This window comes from Aedes albopictus, chromosome 1, assembly GCF_035046485.1.
Source record: "Aedes albopictus strain Foshan chromosome 1, AalbF5, whole genome shotgun sequence".
NCBI lineage: Eukaryota > Metazoa > Arthropoda > Insecta > Diptera > Culicidae > Aedes > Aedes albopictus.
Window position 1 is genome coordinate 22,391,374 of NC_085136.1, and position 19,351 is coordinate 22,410,724.

General features: G+C 43.2%; 2 protein-coding genes across 2 annotated transcripts; one reads left to right on the top strand and one right to left on the bottom strand.

Moving 5' to 3' along the window:
• The first annotated feature begins 1,924 nt into the window (after window positions 1-1,924).
• Window positions 1,925-12,982, top strand: LOC109403482 (probable cardiolipin synthase (CMP-forming)). The gene is made up of 3 exons (XM_029855216.2): window positions 1,925-2,086; window positions 2,150-3,036; window positions 12,566-12,982. The coding sequence occupies exons 2-3, from the start codon at window positions 2,263-2,265 to the stop codon at window positions 12,821-12,823; spliced, it is 1,032 nt and encodes a 343-aa protein (XP_029711076.2). The 5' UTR covers window positions 1,925-2,086; window positions 2,150-2,262; the 3' UTR covers window positions 12,824-12,982.
• Window positions 12,983-13,100: 118 nt separating this feature from the next.
• Window positions 13,101-14,274, bottom strand: LOC109433659 (complex I intermediate-associated protein 30, mitochondrial). Its single transcript, XM_019710115.3, has 2 exons — window positions 13,613-14,274; window positions 13,101-13,559 (listed from the first exon to the last, which is right to left on the bottom strand). The coding sequence occupies exons 1-2, from the start codon at window positions 14,159-14,161 to the stop codon at window positions 13,143-13,145; spliced, it is 966 nt and encodes a 321-aa protein (XP_019565660.3). The 5' UTR covers window positions 14,162-14,274; the 3' UTR covers window positions 13,101-13,142.
• Between the last annotated feature and the right edge of the window lie 5,077 nt (window positions 14,275-19,351).

Sequence of the window (19,351 nt, forward strand, 5' to 3'; positions counted from 1 at the left end):
GTAATCGGAAGATTATCAGAAAAGTAATATGCCAGCGAATGGAGGAAGTTCTGAAAAACCACGTGAAAAACAGCCCGACAGCGGAAACCCAAGTCGTAGCAAAGCCCGAAGCGTTCATGTAAAGACTGGATCTGAAGCGATGCTGGTTATAGAGAAGCTGAAGAGGCGCAAGAAATATTGAACATGGGTATTTGCGATGAGGATTATTTTGATTCGATATGGATGCCAGTTGAACTTGCGGAAAGCGAAATCGTAGCAAAAGATGCCAAGATGCGAGCGCTGGCCATATTCTGTCTCAACCTGGAAAGTTCCAACTACAGTTTTATCCAGGACTCGGCGGATGCAGCAGATGAAGCATTGAAGAAGTTAGTGTTGGAAACGACAAATAACACAGGGAAGCTTCTGTTCCAATCCGCAGGCACTGACTGATAACGCCGAAGATATCGCTACCAGTTCAGTGTCTCGAACTTCCTCTGAAATCGCTGAGAACCATCTAGTTCATGCGTTCACCGATCAGCCAGCATCGCCTTGCTTCGATTCCTTCAGTTCTCAGCGTAGGTACCTCAAGGTACTAGATTTTTAACGAGTGAACGAGCGCTGGTCCTCTCATCGCCTCTCAGAACCACAACGATTATTTGTTGAAATTAGCATTTCTTAATTTCAAAACCATTTTACTCTCAGTGTAGGAAAATGCTGTCAGTGCCATGCTGGCAGTGACCACGTGGCCCGGGTTGTTTACAGGAGTTAAGGCCGGACGGGACGGTGGTTGAATCGTCCGCCATTGCTCTGTTGTTAGTAAGATGCAAATCTCAACTTCTACTTCATATTATTGACTAGAAATTTGATCGTTCATTTGCTCACTTGTGGCGCACAATCGACTAAAGTTTCAGCTACGTCAGTGCAGTGGAAATTGATATTTGCTTCTTCAAAATCGCGAGGCAAATTGTTAGAAAGAGAGGGAAGATAGGAAAAATTACACGTCGTCCCGTGCGGCCTTAAAAAGCCAACTGTCAGAGAGATGGCGGAAGTGTTAGGAGTGCTCACGCACACAAATGCACTGATGTGCGACCAGGCTTATGCATCGATAGAGTAGTTAGGTCGTCATGCATTTAGTGGCAGGGCATGGCTGATGTAGCTTTCAGATCTATTAATTGATTCAGGCGCTCACGCTGATATGCCAGCTTACTTTGGTAAGTTATAATAAACGTTCTGAAAGAACACATTTTGTATTGAGAGTTTACTCTCTGAAAGAACTCTCGTCTTCTGAAAGGGTCCTGGGACAAGTATTTCCGGTGGAGATTTCCACAATATTTGTTCCATTCTTTGATCGTTATTGTCCGCCTTGGTTGCCTAGAAAGGCACTTGTAATGATTACGTCTGGTGGAGATTTCCACAGTAATAATTACAAGAAGTTTAGGTCGGACGGTCCGGGCATCCACTAACTCACATCATATTTTTCAACATTATTGACACCAAGTCGCATCGTCTGTTGGGATACTTCATCGGATATCGGCCTAGTCACCGTTCCTTGGAATGTACCGCATCTTGGTCACCTCGTTTCCCGATCAACCACCAGGGTGTCCCTGGGCCCATAACCTGTTGAAGACGACCAATTAAACACAGGCTTTTGTTCCACTCCGCAAGCAGTGATTGATATCGCTGCCAGCTAAAGGGTGATACACAAATTATGCCACGCAAAAACGACCTTTTTCAATCTCCATTTGTACCGCTCGAGGTACCGCTGTAATGACGAAATTCACGCAACGAATCGTAGATAATACCCTATTTTGATGTACCTAATTTATGTGTGTAACTTTTCCCCTGCATGGCCCATGCTGCATGTGCCGAGCATCTTATCACAAACGTCATCACCCTTCCCTGACAGTTTCTCCCGTCTTTCGTAACTGCTTCTTCTTCCGTTCGCCGACCCGATGATGATTGTTGTTCACGGAAAATTATGTAAAATCACCAGCAGCAGCAGCAGCAGCAAAAGTGTCCGGCTGTTTTTCGCACCAAAACACCACGAATTGGCCCCAAAATTCGGTTCCGAATGAGCCGTAAACCTGCGCGAGATACAGGAAAAATGGTTGGTATGAAATTCGATTCAAAAGGGACGGATATTGATGGGAAATTTCCTTCCAAATCCCAGTTGTAGTTTTCGCCAACAACTTGCACAACAAAACCATAACAAAAACATTGAATTTGCGCTTCGACAGACGACGATAATAAAATTGCGATTTCTGGGACTAGAAACCCCGCGGGATGCTCGTCAACTCTGTTTGCCAGCTGCCGGGAAGGCTGCTGCTCTCAGCCGGCAGCAATGGGACACTGCTGCAGCGCATTCCATCTACGATTGCGAGCCGGGTTTTGACCGGAACCGCCCGTCGTAGGTTGCTCTTCCGGTGTGCATTTCTGAGTCCGGCCTGTCTGTACCATCAGAACCGGGGTGGCGACGGGGGACACCGTCTGCTTGGCCCTCCGCCCAACGCGCCTTTCTACAAGTGCTTTTCCTCGTCGCTCAAGAAGGAAGACTTCCAGATCAAATCTGTCGAAGGAAGGGAGATTTTGCACAATGTCCTGGAGAAGAACAAACAGTTGCTGCAGGAGAAGAAAAAGGTGATCATCCAGGACATCCGCGACCGCAAGGACAAGGTGAAGGAACGGGTGGAGGAGGTAATCGAGAGGGAGAATGTGGCCACGATTCCGAACCTGCTGTGCGTCGGAAGGATTGTGATGTCCCCTTATTTGGGGTACGTTATTGTGCAATCGGACTTCCGACTGGCCATGGGAATGCTGGTGGTGGCAGGACTGACCGACATGGCGGATGGTTTCATCGCTCGCAACTGGCCCAGTCAGGCCAGTCGGCTGGGCTCGTTCCTGGATCCGATGGCGGACAAGATTCTGGTCGGATCGCTGGTGATTTCCATGAGCTACGCCGAACTGCTGCCACTGTGGCTGACCGGGATGATTCTGTTCCGGGATGTGTTCCTGATCGGAGCGGGATTCGTGATACGGTACATCAGTCTACCTCAGCCGGTAAGTAGACCAACTGAATTCGTCCTGCTGCCCTTTGCGTTTCTTCCTTCTGTGCCATGACTATAGTGTTCCGGTTGTATTCAAAAATCAAAACAGGGGATCTCCAAATGCTTTCAAAACTCAACTTATCATATTTCCACATAAGCCATGAGCTCTTTATTTGAAACCCTCAAGTAGACATGTTGTCATTATGAGGAGAACTCCAATAAATTGGTCGAACGAACTTATCTAGGACTCTTACAAAGGGTCTGTGTCGTTTGGCATAAGGTCACTTGGCATAATAAAGAAGGGTGCATTTCGGTATGCCCATATAGCCGAGGCGGTAAACGCACGGATATTCAGCATGACCATGCTGAGGGTGACGGGTTCGATTCCCGGTCGGTCCAGGATCTTTTCGTAAAGGAAATTTCCTTGACTTCCTTGGGCATAGAGTATCTTCGTGCCTGCCACACGATATACACATGCAAAATGGTCATTGGCAGAGGAAGCTCTCAGTTAAAAACTGTGGAAGTGCTCATAGAACACTAAGCTGAGAAGCAGGCTTTGTCCCAGTAAGGACGTTACGCCAAGAAGAGAGAGAGAGAGCATTTCGGTATGCCAAATGTCTTTATGCCAAGTGACCTTTTGCCAAATGACTATGCCAAATGTCCCGCTCCCGTGTTTATAACTACTTTTTAATAGAAAATCAAATCTGTCGCAAAAATTATTGTATTGTATTTATTAGATTTAACGTAAGCCTGGCAGTTATAAACTATTTTTCAGGTCAAGGAAACTATTAAATTAAAAATTATTTTTTGATTTATAAACAAATTTTCAGACCGGCCATGTTGTACGCTGTCCCAATATGGTCAAGCTGTTGCAATACCAGAAAGAAGCAACTTCAGAGAATTCAGAATAAAATTTTGAAATTGATTTTTCCTCATCATAGCACTTATGAGTTGCATCAACTTTCAAATATTGAAACATTGGAACAGATTGTAACGAAAAAAGTTTTGCAGAACACTACAAATGCATTGTGCTCCCGATGGGTACCACCAGCGGCGTCATGGTTGCGATTTTTTCCCCAGTCAAGTTCACAGATTGTGAACAATCCTCGGTACCCACTTACGTAACTTTATGTTTAGTCCTTTACTGTCAGAGCTGTCAGATTAAAAATTAATAAAAACAGTATAAACGCTTTATCTTTTTTATTTCAAATTTCTCGTCAAAGTAGAGCTTCCAAAAACGCGCATTTTCGTGTGCTGAGAATGTTGCTACGCCATTTCGTTCAAAAGATATTGATGATTTTCTAGAAAAAATAGGCACTATTCAAATATTTTTCACTTGAGTTACGAAAATAACAACCCTCCAATTTATTTAAATGTTTTTAACAGCATTTCTTCTTTTGAATGCGGGAAAAAGATATTTTTTATGTTTGCCCCAACCCGTCATAACACCTTTTCAAAAAACTATGATTTTTTAAGAAAAACACCTGTACCGTGTGCGCACCCAACTTTGCGCAGGTCCAAACTTTGCGCATTTTTGCAAAATAACGAAAAAATAACTAAAAGTCAATATTTTCCACAGTTTAATCATTGCACTAGCATTGTGTGAGCATAAACATTAATTGAGGAATGTTTAATTGTTATAAAGTCTTTGTTTATGTTGATTAAGAAACAAAAAACACACAAAAACGTCAAAATTTGCATCACCTTATCACGGGTGCCAAGAAGTAACTCTACTGAAAATCAACATTTTCCTCGACAAAACTGTACAACGATAATTAATTTAGCAATTAATTGACAGAATAGATGATATTTTAGTAATATCTATCACAGTTCGAGTTAAATTTCACATTTTAATGAGAAAATAGGGGTGCGCAATGTTTGGAACCATTATTTACGCTGTGTTCCTAATTCAAATTCATCTGGCTTTTCCAGTGGTCAAAGTTAGGGACGATTCAAATGTTACGTCCGCCATTTTTCAGGATTTTTAGGCCCACTGCCCCTCTTGTCACACTTTATCGCTTACATAATACATGGAGTATCACATTTTCTCAGACCACCCCCCCCCCCTTTCTTCCTAAACGATGATGGAGGCCATTTTTGGATGACCCCTTATTGTCCTACCAGTAACGGTTACACCTAAACCTTGATTTACGTCCACTATTGGCTTAGCGAAAAAAATTCTACCGACAAAATAATGATCGAAATACACATTTTTATATTTTGTACACTTCTCATAATCACGAAGATGTTTTAAAAAATATAAAACTGTTGAGTTTGCTCATTGTCTTAGCGGTAGAATTTTTTGTCGCTCAGCCAAGCATGGACGTAAAAAAAGGACCAGGTGTACTTCATTCACCGGGAAGCTTTTACATTTGATCTTCTTGAGCCACATTTTCCAGGTTGGCCACTGAAAAATTCTTCCTGAAGATATTTTGGATTGTTCACAAGGTAGTGTAGAAACGCAAACGAATTCAAGAACCCCTTCGTTCCCCCTCCCTCCTAGGACAAAATATTTTAATGATGATCACTTAGGGCACTTTTTGGTTTTTGATTTTTTATAAAATAACGAAGCAATATTTTCAAAATCGGGTTCCGTACACATGTAGAGGGATCAAAGTATCTCCTGATTTTTTTTCCGTGGTGGAAAATGTTTTTCGTTTTTGCAGAAACCATTTTTGAAAAAAATTTCACAAATAAATGGTTTCTGCAAAAATGGAAAACTTGTTCAACCACAAAAAAATTCAGAAGATACCTCGGTCCATGCTCTATACATGTGCACGAAAACCGATTTTGAAAATATTGCTTCGTTATTTAGTAAAAAATTAAAAACCAAAAAAAAGAAGAAATGCTTCCAGTTTCGCCTTAAGGACACAGTACCTGAACATCTTTAGTTTAATGTCAAAGTATTAAATAATAGTATTTTTGATGATTTTTTGTGCTATTCAGAGCAAGTGCAAAGTTAGGAACAATCGAAGATTTTGTGCGCAAAGTTAGGAACAAGGCAATGTAATAGTTTTTATATTTTAAGTATTTTTTTTTGGTTAATATTATTATTTTTTTCTGTAATACAGAGTCAAAGTAGGGTCATTAGCCTATCGTGTGAGGAAATTGATCATCAAATATTTTGTTTGTATTTTTGAGAACGACTCGAAGTTTGATTTTTCTTAACTGCGCAAAGATTGGTGCATACACGGTAACTATTGAACCAACAGAGATAACTACCATCTCAGCGCACAAAACGACGCGTCTTCAAATGCTCTACAAGTGTTTCTTGGGCGACTTTGATGAAAAATCGAAACTGAATAAGTTACGCCAGAAAACCGGTTTTTCTTGAACCACCCTAAGCCTAATCAGAAAAATATCTGTAGATCGGTCAATTTTAAAGCTACATAAAAAGTGTCTTCAGCAAACTTGCTCAAAATTGATCGATCTACAACTTTTTGGAAGAATGTATACAGTTATTCTTGCAAATAAAAAGGTATGGTTTCCAATTTCTTTAAAAATATGGACCACCCTAATTATCATGCACATTAGAAAGAGGGCCTTATTAGGCATCGTACACAAATTACGTAACGCTATTTATAGGGGGAGGGGGGGAGTATAGCTTAGCTTAGCTTACGATCCATACAAAATATTTTTGGTTTTCATACAAAAAGCGTTACATAGGGGGAGGGGGGGGAGTCTGAAATTGCCGATTTTAGCGTTACGTAATTTGTGTACCATGCCTTATTAGGGACAACTTTGTAGAAGACCATATCGCCCCCTTAATGCTAGAACTAGGTAATTCGGTTTGGAAAGTACGGGTAAAAAATTATTGTGGTGAACGTTCAGATGTAAACAAATTGCTCGCGATTTCGCAAAATCAGTTACCTAGTTCTAGCATTAATGGGACGATATTTGCCTAAAACCTCATTTGAAGGCGTTGAATGCATCTTTCCTCGTAAATCTGGTTCGTGGACCACTGTGCAATGGTGTCAGCAGAGGATAGCAACAGTGATGCCGATGTAGATACTGGAGAAAAGCTTCTAGCGGATTTTCAGCAAAGACAATCTTCATGTTCAACACCAAACACCAAGGTAGCAGCAGTTAGAGCCAGACCAACACCCATTGCTAACCGTGCGGCCACCAAGGAGGTTTGAACAATAGAGCTAATAAACTATAGAGGAAGAATGTAGCTGGCGTCGTCGCCGCAACATCTCTTGCTGGCGGAGATAGGCAGGGATATAAGTGTCAAAGCGAAACAGTATGCAGTTTGACAGATAGATACCCGACATGTTTCCGAGCGAGAACAAAGGGAACACCAGCGACATTCGTCCTCTATAGTTTATTAACTCTATTGTTTGAACAGTACATCCGTTATATTGCGGATTTTTTTTAATATTTTCACTCAGCGGTAGCTGCCCGTCGAGTTCTACCGCAGCTGTCAAAGTCCTACCGCAGCCATGAAGATCATCATGTGTGAGCTTGTCATGTGAATTCCTCTGAAAACAAAAACAAACAGTGATCATTGTCGCGTATCCAAGGCATCCTTGGGCCGATTGATGATTCCTCGGTGAACATCAGTAAACTGGCAGCTGCGGTAGCTTTTCAATCTATGATAAATCGGATTTTTTTTTCAAATTAGCAAATTAATCTAAAAGAGAAGATGCTACCAAGGTGCAGAGTTTTGCAATCAAGTAAACCTTGGTAGATCAAACTTCAAACAAGAAATAGACAATAAATAAATTGTACTCAAGCCATTCATTGGTCGATCATAATATGAACTTCAACTGTGCTTCAGGTTCTAGATTCTCCTAGAGGTTTTCTTTTCCGTTCCGGTTGTTATCGGTTTCAGCTTCTTTAATTTCTCCGACTTGATTGGTTGAAATCTTTTCGTGAGCGAGACTGGGCCCATTTATACTGTCAACCTGGGTAATGATGGGTTAATTTGAGAAGTAACTGATACTGCGATAGGCAAGCAGATTGAAGATTGATTTCAACCGTATGTATAACGACTGTATAACTATTCAACATCGCCCTGGAAGGTGTTATGCGACGAGCCGGGCTCAACAGCCGGGGTACGATCTTCACGAAATCCAGCCAATTTGACTGTTTTGCGGATGACATGGATATTATTGCCGATTATTGCTAGAACATTTGGAACGGTGGCAGAACAGTACACCCGCCTGAAACGTGAAGCAACAAAGGTCGGACTGGTGGTGAATGCGGCTAAGACAAAGTACATGCTGATAGGTGGGACTGAGCGAGACAGGACAAGCCTTGGCAGCAATGTTACGATAGACGGGGATACTTTCGAGGTGGTGGAGGAATTCGTCTACCTCGGTTCCTTGCTAACGGCTGACAATAACGTGAGCCGTGAAATACGAAGGCGCATCATCAGTGGAAGTCGTGCCTACTATGGGCTCCAGAAGAAACTGCGGTCAAAGAAGATTCACCCCCGCACCAAATGTACCATGTACAAGACGTTAATAAGACCGGTGGTTCCCCACGGACACGAGACATGGACGATGCTCGAGGAGGACCTGCAAGCACTCGGAGTTTTCGAGCGACGGGTGCTAAGGACGATCTTCGGCGGCGTGCAGGAGAACGGTGTGTGGCGGAGAAGGATGAACCACGAGCTCGCTGCACTTTACGGCGAACCCAGCATCCAGAAAGTGGCCAAAGCCGGAAGGATACGATGGGCAGGGCATGTTGCAAGAATGCCGGACAACAACCCTGCAAAGTTGGTGTTTTCTAACCATCCGGTTGGTACAAATAGGCATGAAGCGCAGAGAGCACGATGGGCGGACCAGGTGGAGCGTGATCTGGCGAGTGTTGGGCGTGACTGACGTTGGAGAGCAATAACGACTTCAATAGCTTCAATGCCTTCGAAGATCTCAACGTTTAGAAACATGTGGTGAAAATGAATTTGAAGATGAACTTCGACCGCCAAAACAGTTCTGATTTGCGGTAGTTTGGTAACATGAGCATATATTGTGAAATCCATGTGGATGTTTTGCATTCAAGAGAACGAAAATGGTCAGCCGCCGGGTAAGCACAAAACACTTTCAGTGGAAAAGGATACCTTCAGCATCCCGGAATCGATTCCAAAGAAACATGCCGTGAGGTCGATTCCGGGACGGGTTCGATTGAGCCTCAAATAAATGAACCAGTTAAAAAAAAAAAAGATTCCGGGACCGGACGTCCTCTTAATGCGAAACATCCACTTGAACTTCAAGCATCGAGCTTTCCTTAGCACATATGCCGATCTTCCAAATGCCATTGAACTCAATGAAATCCAAACCGTGTCGAGTTCACTCCAGATCAGTGATCCAAAATGTACTATCAAAAACTGTAGTTTGCATGATAATCGTGGATGTATGGTCTTGACTATCATGCAACAAAAACATTCACGTATGACCAGATGAAATATTCATGGGTGACTGTGACATTTTTTTAATCACGGCAAAAAATGTAGTGGATTTTCAAATTGAGTGAACTAATGAAATACCAGTGGTTCCGAAAACTGCGAACGGGACATGCGTATAATTTAGGAACCGGAAGTGTGAAGAAGCGGAGACAAAGATTTTCGGATTGTGCGTTCCGAGGGTCATAACCACCAATGGAGCAGGGGAACAAAAGTCAGTGGCTCCCAACTGAATAGTTACGGCCCACGTCTAACAAATCAAAAAGTCTCATGCCATACGGATATTTTCAGACCTGGCTAATTGAGCTGATGTTGAAACCCGATATCCTAGGCCATTTTGGAATTAAATATGGCGCTTAGGGTTTCTGGGACAATACAGGGACACTACTGAGGGTTTCCGCCATCGTCAAAAACGCCTTTGTAACGACTTTGAAATCAAATCCGCTGAAAATGCTCTGAAGCTTCTTGGAATGTCTCCAAAATCCCCCTAAAATCCCCAGAAACCCCATGTAACACACCTCAGACCCTCCGAAACCCCAGAAAACGCCATGTAACGCCTCCGTAACGTTTCTGAAATCCGCCGAAAGTGCTCTGAAGCTCTTTGGAATGCCTCCAAAATCCCCCTAATACCCCCAGAAACCCCATGTAACGCATCTCAGACCCTCCGAAACCCCAGAAAACGCCATGTAACGCCTCCGTAACGTTACTGAAATCCGCTGAAAATGCTCTGAAGCTTCTTGGAATGCCTCCAAAATCCCCCTAATACCCCCAGAAACCCCATGTAACGCACCTCAGACCCTCCGAAACCCTAGAAAACGCGATGTAACGCCTCCGTAACATTTCTGAAATCCGCCGAAAATGCTCTGAAGCTCTTTGGAATGCCTCCAAAACCCCCCTAATACCCCCAGAAACCCCATGTAACGCATCTCAGACCCTCCGAAACCCCAGAAAACGCCATGTAACGCCTCCGTAACGTTACTGAAACCCGCTGAAAATGCTCTGAAGCTTCTTGGAATGCCTCCAAAATCCCCCTAAGACCCCCAGAAACCCCATGTAACGCATCTCAGACCCTTCGAAACCCCAGAAAACGCCATGTAACGCCTCCGTAACGTTTCTGAAATCCGCCGAAAATGCTCTGAAGCTCTTTGGAATGCCTCCAAAATCCCCCTAATACCCCCAGAAACACCATGTAACGCATCTCAGACCCTCCGAAACCCCAGAAAACGCCATGTAACGCCTCTGTAACGTTTCTGAAATCCGCTGAGAATGCTCTGAAGCTTCTTGGAATGCCTCTGAAATCCCCCTTAAACCCCCTCAAACCCCAAGTAACGCCCTTGACACCCTCTAGCACGAGTTATCCGCATTTTTCTTTCGCAGTTTTCGGAACCACTGGAACTCCAACTCTACATTTCAAAACTGTCATTTCGTACTCCCATCATCTTGATTTGTGTTACAATCATGGTGCCAAATGCTACATTCATGGTAGACGACATTGATGCATCGACGGCAGCATGAATGTAGTGTGTGACGGTAGTATGCAACATTAGTCATGACGGTAAAGGCGTTGCGACGATAATGAAAAAAATGTACTATACGGTTCACTGCTCCAGATTACGTGCACTTTCGGATGCTGTAGAAATTCCGAATATGTACCTCTTTCAATTAACGAACAGCGATTTATTATCCACTCCACTCTCCGATGTGGTTGCACTTCTACTGCCCAAGCTAGCCTTTGCTGCGGCTGCGGAACCGAACTACACCTCTCTCGTTTTTCATGTTTATTGTCCCTCCTCTTCTAAAGGCTTTTTATCAAGGGGTCCATCCATGGTGTTTATATACTCTACAATAAGAACTGTAGAAACACTTGATTTGAATACCCTGATCTGCTAAAACCACATATTCTAGATTTTCGATTTCTCCCGTGTTTGTGTTGAAACTAATCCACTATAAGCAAGAATGTTGTGGCGAGGTCAGTTTGAATTGTGTACGCTCTTGTCAGAACTTACTTTCAGTCCTGAGCATCCATAGTGGGTACAGAGGGCCGAACTTTGTGGCTTGTGAGAAACTATTATATAATCAGCAACTCTTCGGCAAAAATTACTGAATTCCGATAGAACTCGATACTTTCATGGAACCTTGCTGAATTTAACATTATCTAACCTCTAGAAAGGATTGCAAGATGATTTTAAATACTTGATTCTGAAATGTAATAATTGAATGACTAAAATATAAACGACTCATAGAAAAGTGATCATTTTCCATACCAAAATCAGAAATTGCCAATAAAGAAGTAAGGCTGGGAGCAATAATAAACTATAAAATTTCCATAAACAAATCAAAAAGTGCATAAATAAATCAAAATTTCCCATAAATAATTGATTTTCGAGCAATAAAAAATGTCGGAATTTCCACAAATAATTCAAAAATTGCAATAAATAACTACATTTTTTTCCACCAAAAAAGTTTAAATTTTCCATAAATAAATCTGATTTTTCCATAAATAATTGAAAAATTCCCAATTGAAGAACATTAAAAAAGCAATTGAAAATTTAGCAATAAATGCGAAACAATGAGTAAAGTAAAGGTTACTGCCGAGCCATGCGGCGAAGCCGCATAGAGGATTGAGGAACTGAGGCGGCAGGAGGCCGCCGAAGTTTCCGAAATCCGACGCGTCGTAACTGCGTCGATTCGGATCTAGGCAATCCACAGATCCAAGAATTTGCCCGGTAGAATGCGAACAGAGATGTTATCCCCTTTTAAAGTCCGACGAGCGTTAGCGAGTTCGGACAGCAAGCGATTGTCTGTTAAATTGCACACATAGTTTCAGTCTTTCTATCATAATAGTTCTGTAATGTAGCATGTTCGAAATTTTTTGTTGGAAAAAATGTAGTTTTTTATTGCAATTGTTGATTTATTTGTGGAAATTCTGGCATTTTTTATTGCTCGAAACTCAATTATTTATGGGAAGTTTTGATTTATTTATGCGCTTCTTGATTTGTTTATGGAACTTTTATAGTTTATTATTGCTTCCACCCCTATTTATTTATTGGCAATTTTCAAATTATTTATGGAAACTTTTTAATTTATTATGGGGCGTTTAATTGGCTGCCATAATTGAATTCTATCTACTTTACAGCGCACATTGTCGCGTTACTTCGACGTGACGCACGCCACTGCCCAGCTCGCACCGACCTTTATCAGTAAGGTCAACACTGCCGTCCAGTTGGTCGCCGTGGCCACCACCCTGGGGGCACCCATCTGGAATTACGTGGACCACCCGTATCTGCACGCGCTGTGGTATCTGACGGGATTTACGACGGTGGCCGCCGCCATGAGTTACATCGTGAACAAGGACACGTACAAAATCCTTAAGAACCATAAGCAGCAACCGTGAAAACTTTCTTTAGTTGGTTATTCTTTGTTTCCTTCGCGTACTTCATACGTATCTTCTTTGTGTATAACTTTTCCTTATCCTTATTCGTTTGGAACTCCCTTCAAACAAAATTGTATATATCATTGGAATAAAAGTTTTTACGAACGGTTGTTTAACTTCGTTCTTGTTATTCTTTCTTTTTGGAGCTACTACACATCCCGACTGAGAACTGACCTGACATACTTAGATGGTCCCAAAAAGTGAAGGGCATTCTTTCGATTAAACGCCATTCTCGATCTTCCAAATGAATTCTCTATTCAACAAATGTTTATCCAAGTGCCTAAGTAGCCACAATATACTTTGGCTGTTTGTACATTTCATAGGCAAACTCCTCCCTGTGGCTCGGATCGTATTCCACCCCGATGTAGTCAAACTCCAACCGGAACTGCCCCTCGTGGCCACCCCGTGCTCCCACCGAAAAGCCCAAGCTGCTGATCCTATTTAGTGGAACCGGTCCCTGACTATCCTGCACTCTCCCTTTCGAGGCGAGGAAAAACTTCGAAAAAGGTATCCTCACGTATTGCCAGTGTGGACCGCCCCTCGTGAACAACACGTAATGATAGATGTCGTTCCACAGGATGTCGAAATAGCCTTCCGACGCAAGATTTATCAAGTAGGAGCGTCCATCTCCCCGGACCCGCATGACCAGTGTGTTGTACTGCTCCCAATCATAAAACGCATCCCGTTTGAAGGATTTCTAAAATACGATTTCATTAAATCCTCAGTACTATAAAATCCCAAACTACTCACCCTGAGTCGAACGCTCCTAATATTGGCATACCCCGACCGCTTGATCCGTCCATCCTTCGGCACTCGACTCTCCAGCGTCCCGTGGAAGCACCCAAACCCGGCCGGACTCAGTTCAAGCTTCGCCTCCGTAAAACCCTCATTGTGATCCTTATCCGTCGTCACCACCCACCGGTCCAGATCCTTCTCGCATTCAAAATTAAACACCACATCCGTCTCGCCCGGTCGGAACACTACCAACGGATCGCTGGCCAGCTTCTCCTTCCACTCCTGGTTGAACAACGCAAACTCCTCTCGCAACTCTTTCAACCCGTCCACGATCAGCTGCTTGCGGGACACCTTCTTACCACCGCTTCCCTTGGTATCATACCCACCCTTCCGATCCTTTTCCCAGAACAGGTTGTTGGCGAAGCGGACCGGAACGAGCGGACTCTGATGCGCAGCCGATGCGAACAGCTTCGGTCCATTGCTCGCCAAGTGAGAATAGTTACGGAAGGCACTGACTGCACTTTTTGCCAGGGACAGCGCGAATTTTCCGCATCGAATAGACATTTTTTTACCAAAATTCAAATGAAGAAACTACCGAAATTGAAACATTTTTAACGAAAAAATAGTTGCACAACCACCAACCACGCACGACGCGCACTCGACGATTTCAGATCAAAACAAAAATTGAGGAAACAGGATGAATGGAGCAAAACAAAAGCAGCGATAATCAAAGTATTCATAAATGGCCAGGTAAGCTCACTTTGGGCTGTCATGCCTTTGCAGCAGAATTCACACATATAGAGCTTGCTGACGTTTATTCACCTCTCTCTTTCATGCATGCAGGCGGGATAGGATTTGTTTTCATCGGGAAACCTTTCCTGATGACAACAAATCCTATCCCGCCTGCGTGTTTGAAAGAGAAAGGTGAATAAACGTCAGAAAGCTCTATGTTCCCGGAGAAGTTTGCGCCACTTCTCTGGATCTTGGTGACAGACAAACAGACGTCTGTCTGTCTGTTCTGTCTGTTTTGTCTGTTCTGTCTGTTCTGTCTGTTCTGTCTGTTCTGTCTGTTCTGTCTGTTCTGTCTGTTCTGTCTGTTCTGTCTGTTATGTGTGTTCTGTCTGTTCTGTCGGTTCTGTCTGTTCTGTCTGTTCTGTCTGTTCTGTCTGTTCTGTCTGTTCTGTCTGTTCTGTCGGTTCTGTCGGTTCTGTCTGTTCTGTCTGTTCTGTCTGTTCTGTCTGTTCTGTCTGTTCTGTCTGTTCTGTCTGTTCTGTCTGTTCTGTCTGTTCTGTCTGTTCTGTCTGTTCTGTCTGTTCTGTCTGTTCTGTCGGTTCTGTCTGTTCTGTCTGTTCTGTCTGTTCTGTCTGTTCTGTCTGTTCTGTCGGTTCTGTCGGTTCTGTCTGTTCTGTCTGTTCTGTCTGTTCTGTCTGTTCTGTCTGTTCTGTCTGTTCTGTCTGTTTTGTCTGTTCTGTCTGTTCTGTCTGTTATGTGTGTTCTGTCTGTTCTGTCTGTTCTGTCTGTTCTGTCTGTTCTGTCTGTTCTGTCTGTTCTGTCGGTTCTGTCTGTTCTGTATGTTCTGTCTGTTCTGTCTGTTCTGTCTGTTCTGTCTGTTCTGTCGGTTCTGTCTGTTCTGTCTGTTCTGTCTGTTCTGTCTGTTCTGTCTGTTCTGTCTGTTCTGTCTGTTCTGTCTGTTCTGTCTGTTCTGTCTGTTCTGTCGGTTCTGTCGGTTCTGTCGGTTCTGTCTGTTCTGTCTGTTCTGTCTGTTCTGTCTGTTCTGTCTGTTCTGTCTGTTCTGTCTGTTCTGTCTGTTCTGTCTGTTCTGTCGGTTCTGTCGGTTCTGTCGGTTCTGTCTGTTCTGTCTGTTCTGTCTGTTCTGTCTGTTCTGTCTGTTCTGTCTGTTCTGTCTGTTCTGTCTGTTCTGTCTGTTCTGTCTGTTCTGTCTGTTCTGTCGGTTCTGTCGGTTCTGTCGGTTCTGTCTGTTCTGTCTGTTCTGTCTGTTCTGTCTGTTCTGTCTGTTCTGTCTGTTCTGTCTGTTCTGTCTGTTCTGTCTGTTCTGTCTGTTCTGTCTGTTCTGTCGGTTCTGTCGGTTCTGTCGGTTCTGTCTGTTCTGTCTGTTCTGTCTGTTCTGTCTGTTCTGTCTGTTCTGTCTGTTCTGTCTGTTCTGTCTGTTCTGTCTGTTCTGTCTGTTCTGTCTGTTCTGTCTGTTATGTGTGTTCTGTCTGTTCTGTCTGTTCTGTCTGTTCTGTCTGTTCTGTCTGTTCTGTCTGTTCTGTCTGTTCTGTCGGTTCTGTCTGTTCTGTCTGTTCTGTCTGTTCTGTCTGTTCTGTCTGTTCTGTCTGTTCTGTCTGTTCTGTCGGTTCTGTCGGTTCTGTCGGTTCTGTCGGTTCTGTCTGTTCTGTCTGTTCTGTCTGTTCTGTCTGTTCTGTCTGTTCTGTCTGTTCTGTCTGTTCTGTCTGTTCTGTTTGTTCTGTCTGTTCTGTCTGTTCTGTCTGTTCTGTCTGTTCTGTCTGTTCTGTTCTGTTCTGTCTGTTCTGTCTGTTCTTTCTGTTCTGTCTGTTCTGTCTGTTCTGTCTGTTCTGTCTGTTCTGTCTGTTCTGTCTGTTCTGTCTGTTCTGTCTGTTCTGTCTGTTCTTTCTGTTCTGTTTGTTCTGTCTGTTCTGTCTGTTTTGTCTGTTCTGTCTGTTCTGTCTGTTATGTGTGTTCTGTCTGTTCTGTCTGTTCTGTCTGTTCTGTCTGTTCTGTCTGTTCTGCCTGTTCTGTCTGTTCTGTCTGTCTGTTCTGTCTGTTCTGTCTGTCTGTTCTGTCTGTCTGTTTTGTCTGTTCTGTCTGTTCTGTCTGTTCTGTCTGTCTGTTCTGTCTGTCTGTTCTGTCTGTCTGTTCTGTCTGTTCTGTCGGTTCTGTCTGTCTGTTCTGTCTGTCTGTTCTGTCTGTTCTGTCTGTCTGTTCTGTCTGTTCTGTCTGTTCTGTCTGTCTGTTCTGTCTGTCTGTTCTGTCTGTTCTGTCTGTTCTGTCTGTCTGTTCTGTCTGTCTGTTCTGTCTGTTCTGTCTGTTCTGTCTGTTCTGTCTGTTCTGTCTGTTCTGTCTGTTCTGTCTGTTCTGTCTGTTCTGTCTGTTCTGTCTGTTCTGTCTGTTCTGTCTGTTCTGTCTGTTCTGTCTGTTCTGTCTGTTCTGTCTGTTCTGTCTGTTCTGTCTGTTCTGTCTGTTTTGTCTGTTCTGTCTGTTCTGTCTGTTCTGTCTGTTCTGTCTGTTCTGTCTGTTCTGTCTATTCTGTCTGTTATGTGTGTTCTGTCTGTTCTGTCTGTTCTGTCTGTTCTGTCTGTTCTGTCTGTTCTGTCTGTTCTGTCTGTTCTGTCTGTTCTGTCTGTTCTGTCTGTTCTGTCTGTTCTGTCTGTTCTGTCTGTTCTGTCTGTTCTGTGTGTTCTGTGTGTTCTTTCGTCTGTTCTGTCTGTTCTGTCTGTCTGTTCTGTTCGGTCTGTTCTGTTCGGTCTGTTCTGTTCGGTCTGTTCTGTCTGTTCTGTCTGTTCTGTCTGTTCTGTCTGTCTGTTCTGTTCTGTCTGTTTTGTCTGTTCTGTCTGTTCTGTCTGTTATGTGTGTTCTGTCTGTTCTGTCTGTTCTGTCTGTTCTGTCTGTTCTGTCTGTTCTGTGTGTTCTGTGTGTTCTTTCGTCTGTTCTGTCTGTTCTGTCTGTTCTGTCTGTTCTGTCTGTTCTGTCTGTTCTGTCTGTTCTGTCTGTTCTGTCTGTTCTGTCTGTTCTGTCTGTTCTGTCTGTTCTGTCTGTTCTGTCTGTTCTGTCTGTTCTGTCTGTTCTGTCTGTTCTGTCTGTTCTGTCTGTTCTGTCTGTCGTCTGTTCTGTCTGTTCTGTCTGTTCTGTCTGTTCTGTCTGTCTGTTCTGTCTGTCTGTCTGTTCTGTCTGTCTGTCTGTTCTGTCTGTTCTGTCTGTTCTGTCTGTTCTGTCTGTTCTGTCTGTTCTGTCTGTCTGTTCTGTCTGTCTGTCTGTTCTGTCTGTCTGTCTGTCTGTTCTTTCTGTTCTGTCTGTTCTGTCTGTTCTGTCTGTTCTGTCTGTTCTGTTTGTTCTGTTTGTTCTGTTTGTTCTGTCTGTTCTGTCTGTTCTGTCTGTTCTGTCTGTTCTGTATGTTCTGTCTGTCGTCTGTTCTGTCTGTTCTGTCTGTTCTGTCTGTTCTGTCTGTTCTGTCTGTTCTGTCTGTCTGTTCTGTCTGTCTGTCTGTTCTGTCTGTCTGTCTGTTCTGTCTGTTCTGTCTGTTCTGTCTGTTCTGTCTGTTCTGTCTGTTCTGTCTGTTCTATCTGTTCTGTCTGTTCTGTCTGTTCTGTCTGTTCTGTCTGTTCTGTCTGTTCTGTCTGTCTGTTCTGTCTGTCTGTCTGTTCTGTCTGTCTGTCTGTTCTGTCTGTTCTGTCTGTTCTGTCTGTTCTGTCTGTCTGTTCTGTCTGTCTGTCTGTTCTGTCTGTCTGTCTGTCTGTTCTTTCTGTTCTGTCTGTTCTGTCTGTTCTGTCTGTTCTGTCTGTTCTGTCTGTTCTGTCTGTTCTGTTTGTTCTGTTTGTTCTGTTTGTTCTGTCTGTTCTGTCTGTTCTGTCTGTTCTGTCTGTTCTGTCTGTCTGTTCTGTCTGTCTGTCTGTTCTGTCTGTTCTGTCTGTTCTGTCTGTTCTGTCTGTTCTGTCTGTTCTATCTGTTCTGTCTGTTCTGTCTGTTCTGTCTGTTCTGTCTGTTCTGTCTGTTCTGTCTGTTCTGTCTGTTCTGTCTGTTCTGTCTGTTCTGTCTGTTCTGTCTGTTCTGTCTGTTCTGTCTGTTCTGTCTGTTCTGTCTGTTCTGTCTGTTCTGTCTGTTCTGTCTGTTCTGTCTGTTCTATCTGTTCTGTCTGTTCTGTCTGTTCTGTCTGTTCTGTCTGTTCTGTCTGTTCTGTCTGTTCTGTCTGTTCTGTCTGTTCTGTCTGTTCTGTCTGTTCTGTCTGTTCTGTCTGTTCTGTCTGTTGTCTATCCTTCTCGGTTCATTTTGAAGCACGCTCTCCAAAAAAGTTCAAAAGCTCGCTGCGGTTTTGGTAGCCTTCCGTCGATTAGTGTCTCTCCCTTGGGGAGAATTCAAACTTCGTTATTGTATTACCTGAGCACAGAGAGAAAGCTTTCTCGTAGGGACTTCCAAATATACATACCGGCTTCAAATCCTATGTTACCACTTCATTTTCATCTCGGTTTCAGTTCGCATACTTGTATAATAGCATGTAGCACACAGAGCGACTGACTGTGAGAGAATGAGGATGAGAAAATTGGTCGAAGATTCCTCTCTCGGCATATAAGCTGAGCGCCGATTCGTTACACAATAAACTTACTTCAAAAAAGAGGGGCAAGCGTTGCAAGATGCACCGTATATTTACCAATCTTGTAGAACAGACGACCAGACGTAACTCTAAGTAAGGAAGTTCAATGAAAATGTGTCCGATGCCTTTTTCATGAATACGTTGCTATCTACTAGTAGAATTACGCCAAACATTGTTGGCCATTATAAATTCTGATTTAACGTTTGCTTTCAACGCCTAGTTTCACGCACGCTACTAAACAAATCGCCTGTAATTTTCATCTGCATCATTCAGCAACGTGTACACTAGTAAACGTCAAAGCAATAGAACACTAGCGCCTCTGGTGGTACGTTCCAGGTAATCAAATGAAACTTAAATACGTCGTTAAATGCATGTGCCAAATCCTTTTAAAGAGTGTTACATCTGTTTGTTTGTGATATCTGGAAAAT

Coding starts and splice junctions, on each gene's coding strand:
- LOC109433659 (XM_019710115.3), bottom strand. CDS start 14,161: ATGTCTATTCGATGCGGAAAATTCGCGCTGTCCCTGGCAAAAAGTGCA. Junction 13,560..13,612: donor TTAGGAGCGTTCGACTCAGG/GTGAGTAGTTTG, acceptor ATCGTATTTTAG/AAATCCTTCAAACGGGATGC.
- LOC109403482 (XM_029855216.2), top strand. CDS start 2,263: ATGCTCGTCAACTCTGTTTGCCAGCTGCCGGGAAGGCTGCTGCTCTCA. Junction 3,037..12,565: donor ACATCAGTCTACCTCAGCCG/GTAAGTAGACCA, acceptor TCTACTTTACAG/CGCACATTGTCGCGTTACTT.